Genomic DNA, 5,281 nt, shown 5'->3' on the forward strand with positions numbered 1-5,281 from the left:
ATAGAGAATCAGGTGCACGTCCAAACCATCGAACATTTAAATCAGAACTGTATTTCACTGGCATCATATGCGTCATTGTTTTTTGCATATTATTTCTGTTCTAGTTTCTTGGCTCTTCTGCCTCTGACTTCCTGCGAAGGGGAATACAACAGTCCTGTAATAGATGTATGTATAGCACATGTTCACGCCCCACTGCAGCAGCAAACAAAAATTGTGTTTGTATTGTTTTCCAGAAAGTCCGACGGCGTCAACATCTATTAAGAAAACAATATTTTTGCCTGTGTGCGACAGAGTGTGCGACAGAGTGTGCGACAGAGTGTAGGAGGGAAAGCAAATGAAATGGATAAAGGCAGAAGGAGCTGGAGTTCTGACCCGTCAGTCATCTGTCAGCTGCAGAAAACAAGCCGACGTCCCACTAATCATCATGTGAGTCTGAGCGTTTTGTCTTTGTCAGTTAGGAGTGGGGTCACATGGTTTCCCATAATGCCCCCCCCCCCCCCCCCCCCCCCCCCCGACTTAGTCAGGAAGTAGGAACGTTGGAGTTGAGCTTCACCAAACACCAGAAACAAACTGTCGTAACGTTCGGTCAATAAGTGACCAGGACACACACATTTTTAAATATTTGTGTTTTAATAATACATGATACATTCACATATTTATCTTTTAAATAAAATAATTGTCACCATCACAGTGTAAACAAAATAAATAGTTTATATAAATAGGAGACATGATCGTTGGAGCTGCCACGTTGTGTATCCTCTGGAAGAATGACCAGAGCTGCACTTTACACACCTGCATGTTGTAGAACTACGTCGCGTTAAAGCGTAAAACAGCGTGATGTGTTTTAATGTAGAAAAGGTTCCGTCGTTTCATGAGTGGTTGTCCGTGGTCGGCGTGTCGTATAAATAAATAGAAGCTTTCCATATACATTACATTACATGGGAAAAATGCCTCAGACATTCAGCGTCAGCGTGAGTCACATGGCTATAGAGCGGCGCCGCTCTTCTCCCCCACAGTGATGTCGGTCACACCGTGGACCTGAGTGAGCTGCTGGCAGTCCAGTGAAGCCAGTAACTTCCTGGACCCGGGCAGCGTGGGGACGAAGTGCTCGGTGAGAGACATGGAGGCGTGGCTGCCAATATCTCTGAGGGTGGGACAGGAAATGACAGTGGCGGTCACAAAAGAGAACGACAGGCGACGCAGTGTAAGAAAAACTGAGCTGGGTATAAAGTGTATTTTCTCTCCTCACCCATAATGGATCTTTCGAGCGGTCACGAGGCCGAGTCCCTCCACGTGGAAGGTCACTGCTTTCAGCACCTGTGGCAGCGGGTTCGTAAATGAAATCTCCACTGACGTCTTCTCACCTACCACGGCCTTCCCGATTGGCTGTGACAACAAAACAAAGAGGAACCAAGTCAGATCTGAAATGAAAGATTCTAACGTGTATCACTTTCCTGTGAAGCTTTGTCTGACCTTCAGGATGAGGTCTGGGGTCCTGAGTCGGAAGCTGAACTGAGTGGCCAGGACCTGCTGTGTTTCTGTGACCCTGCCTGACAGCGTCAGCATCAGGGCGGCCTGGTCGATCAGCTGGTCCTTGTAGTCTTTGTAGTTCAGGGACCACTCCAAAATCTTGACTGTACACAGGAAATGACAACATGAACATCTGCTGGTGATTCTCTGTTCGTCTGTCATCTTCTGCATCACGTTTCAGTATCGTCTGATTTTATAATTGGCTTTTATTATTGTTTTAGTTAGCATCAAGAAAACTTGTTAAAGCAATAGTTTGACATTTAGAGAAATGCATTAATCTTACAGAGAGTTCAATGAGAAGATCGATACGAAAGATTGATACCGCTCTGAGATCAATCTTCAATAATCATCCAACTCTCGGGAAGAAAACTAATAGGTATTTTTATCAAAATGTTGAACTTAAAAAACCCTTTTTCCTTGTTACAGGAAACACACTCATAGAAAGGAATAAAAAAGATCCTCAACCTCCGTCTCCTCCATCCTGAAACCCTCCACTCACCTTCGTTGGGCAGCACGTGCACGTCTGCGTTGTCCTTTCTGACCGTGGCCTTGTGGACGCCGGTGTAGTACATGACCGCCGCCTGGCTGTGCAGGAGGACTGTGCGCTGCTCTGAGCTGCTGTTTTTCAACTTGATGGTCAGCTCTGCGTCCCCTCCCATTGTAGGACCTTCACCCTCCATGGTCACTTCGACAGAGACGTCCTCCGCTGTGGGAGACGAATAGGCCTCGGCTTTGGAGCCGTATCGAGATGCTGTTTCCACGGCGATGCGTTCCTCCTCTGTGCCTGAGAACGACCAGGAACGTCAAGTTAATTCAGTGAGTGATACAGAGGAAACTACGGCGGCCCTGAGAGGTCAACACACTGCAACGTAAAGGTCCAGTTTCTTCTTCTGTGTTTTATACCTTCTCTCCTCTCTGCACAAACACTGTTGGAGGAACGTCACTTCTTTAACTTAAAGGTCCCGTATTTTACTCTTTTACACAGTTTTATTTTAAGGTTCGGTGGATCAGAGTTCCTGTAGCCGACTACACAGATCTAAAAACTCATTTATCCCGGTGTCAGTAAAACATCAGAAGATATAAAAACCATGTAAGTGTAGTTTTACATCTCCTCTCTCCGGCTTCTCTCTGGAGCTCTAGTGACAACAGGTCGGTGAGCCAATCAGAAGAGAGGAGGCTCTGAGCCTCTCTGCTGATTGGCTGACTGTTTTCTGAGTGATCCAATAAAAATAAAGCAGATTTCAGGTAAAAACACTCAGAGAAACCAAATCCTGCAAGGTTTGGATGGTGGGTCCAGGTGGGCGGGGCTTGGTGACTGCTTTGTTGTGACATCACAAAGTTCCAGAAGTCCTGACGGCTGGTTTTAAGGCTCAGTTTCTGAATACAGGCTGTGTGCATTTCTCTGTGGACTGAGGCTTTGATACTTTCACAGTATTAATATAGAAGTTAGACCTGATCTATAATCACACTACACATGGACACAGACCTTTACACTGAAGGGCTTATTGTATCTGTGGAATGTAAGTTTGGGGGATTTAAGGCTGTCAGGGTGTCACAGTGGATTTTTCCTGGCTGTCATTTTCTCCTCCAGAAATTCCAAATTTACACACTTTACACTGGAGGAACTTTAAGAAAACACAAGCAAACTCAGAAAACATCTTCATCAACTTGACAACTGAACACACACACACAAACTGCAAGAAACACAGATGACAATGGCGGTGTTTCCAGGGGACACTAATAGTGATGAACATTTCAGTTTGTGCATTTTGTTGGATGATACCTTCAGGATGTTTGTAAAGGTGCGTGATGTCACTGCGTTCATCAGAGCCAACAGCCTTGGTGCTGATGTTGTGGCCCACGGCCTTTTTCTCGCTGTAGATTTGACTGAAGGTCCCGTCTGCGTTCCTCTGCCAGTAAATCTTATCACTGTTTACCTGATGCACAGAGGGAGGGAGACAGATGTGAAACTGTCCTGCTTCTTTTGATGTGCACTACTCAAGTTCTCTTTAAGGAGTTGAACATCCACAAACCTCTGCAAACACGAACGGACAGTCATGTTTGAGGTAGACCTGACCATTGCGGACAGCAGAAAGAGAGGCGGGGCCACAGCGGAAGGTGCCCTGGCTGGTCTCCTGGGGGGTGGAGTCAACAGCCTGCCAGCCTCCGTTACCCGGGGGCAAGTCTGGACGAGCCATCCAGCAGTCGTTCCACACGTGGAAGTTCCTTCAGGGAAAGACTCGGGTCAGTGAACCAGACGGTGTGTACGTCATGATGAGGGAAAGCATGAGGCGCGTCGCAGCATTACAGCGTCAGAACTCACCAGATGGAGTCGGTGTTGAGGTGAGCTATAGGCTCCAGGTTCTCGTCCAAGTACACATCCGTCGTCAAGGAGACGTCTGTGTCATGAGCCGAGCTGAAGTTGGTGACAGTCCGACAGGGGACGCCCAGACACCGTGACACTGAGTGAAGAGGCCTCAGAGGTCAGAGTCTGTGTGACATTAACTCTGAGGAAAAAACCAAAGCCCAAACAATGATCTCACCTGTGGTGACCACGCCAGCAAACACCCAGCACTGGCCGTACTTCACGGGGGAGCCGCTGCTTTCATGGTACTGCTTCAGGATTTCCACACTTCCACTCCACAGCGTGGGACTGCTCCCGCCTGTGTAGTTTGCTGACCAGTTTCCCTGCACGACACCTTGGTCATCGAGGGAGTTGACCTGGAAAAATGAAGGAAGTGGTTTTTGGTTTCATTAAAAAAAACAACTCTGAATTAACAGAGGAGTGAGACCTCTCTTTCTGTTTGTGTCTGCGGTCAGCAGCTTTATAGTGTCTGCTAACAGGGTCTAAGAAGACTACACACTCTCTCTGTCTGTAAGTTTTTATTCTGGGCCTTTATGCCGTTTGAAAGGGAAAGACAGATATAAGTACAAGCAGAGAGAGAGTGAACGGGCCGACTGCTGCTGCTCGGGGCTTTTTACCCCCGTGTGGTTCAGGCCCTCACCACTCAGCGGTCAGGTCGCCCCCCAACACTGCACTTTCTTCTCTGACAGGAACATGAACAGCACAAAGTAACAGAAAGTTTTGTGCCACTCCATCTAGCAGACGTTGAGATCTTTCTCAGTGTGATAACTCCGACCTGCTGGTGGCGCCAGAGGGAAAAGGTCAGAGGATCACCAAAGTCAACAGTGTTCAGCAGCTACAGTGACCCAGTGTCTGTGGTGGTCGAGACATTTCCCTAAAAGAAATGACAACCTCCTGGTAGCATTAGGGAAAGGTAAGGGGGTCAGACGTTCCCTTCACCTGAGCTGCTGCCGCTCATCGCACCGACCTTTCCGTCTGAATGTCTCAGTTTGTGCCGACGCTCAAAAAAGGACAGAAAGAAAATCCATCAGCCCACAGGCTGTGATGCTGCAGGCGTCCCGCTGACACACTGAGAGAGATGAGTGGAGACTGTTATCTCGGCCGGACACAGAGATGAATCTGAGTCTGTTGGAGACGTTTCTAGCAGGACAGACCTCATCAAAGATACTGTAGATGACGCATTACAACCGGCGCCAATGTTATGAAATGGTTTACACTTCCTGTCTCCTGTGTTGCAAACGGGTTAGCTCGTTCAGGGCTGTGCAGCTGCTGTGAAATGTGACAGGAGCTGATATCTAACCTCATCCTGAGGCGCCTGTCTGTCCTTTGTGAAAGAAAAGACAGACAGTTGTTGTGATTACAGGAAGAGAAATGTAAAACGTAGGT

At 47.6% G+C, this 5,281-nt stretch overlaps 1 protein-coding gene across 1 annotated transcript in view; it reads right to left on the reverse strand.

Moving 5' to 3' along the window:
* Positions 1 to 611: 611 nt before the first annotated feature.
* Positions 612 to 5,281, reverse strand: part of LOC111669106 (protein-glutamine gamma-glutamyltransferase K-like) — a 14,006-nt gene continuing 9,336 nt past the window's right edge. Inside the window, exons 5-12 of the mRNA XM_087179044.1 lie at positions 4,074 to 4,281; positions 3,854 to 3,992; positions 3,564 to 3,756; positions 3,314 to 3,467; positions 2,030 to 2,314; positions 1,474 to 1,634; positions 1,250 to 1,386; positions 612 to 1,144 (exon numbers count right to left, since the gene is read on the reverse strand). Coding sequence (XP_087035170.1) covers positions 985 to 1,144; positions 1,250 to 1,386; positions 1,474 to 1,634; positions 2,030 to 2,314; positions 3,314 to 3,467; positions 3,564 to 3,756; positions 3,854 to 3,992; positions 4,074 to 4,281 — 1,437 coding nt within the window. The 3' untranslated portion in view covers positions 612 to 984. The remainder of the gene's footprint in view (positions 1,145 to 1,249; positions 1,387 to 1,473; positions 1,635 to 2,029; positions 2,315 to 3,313; positions 3,468 to 3,563; positions 3,757 to 3,853; positions 3,993 to 4,073; positions 4,282 to 5,281) is intronic.

The sequence above is a fragment of the Seriola lalandi genome, unplaced genomic scaffold, assembly GCF_002814215.2.
Source record: "Seriola lalandi dorsalis isolate HSWRI2012SDOR001 ecotype SW California unplaced genomic scaffold, Sedor1 jcf7180002054773, whole genome shotgun sequence".
NCBI lineage: Eukaryota > Metazoa > Chordata > Actinopteri > Carangiformes > Carangidae > Seriola > Seriola lalandi.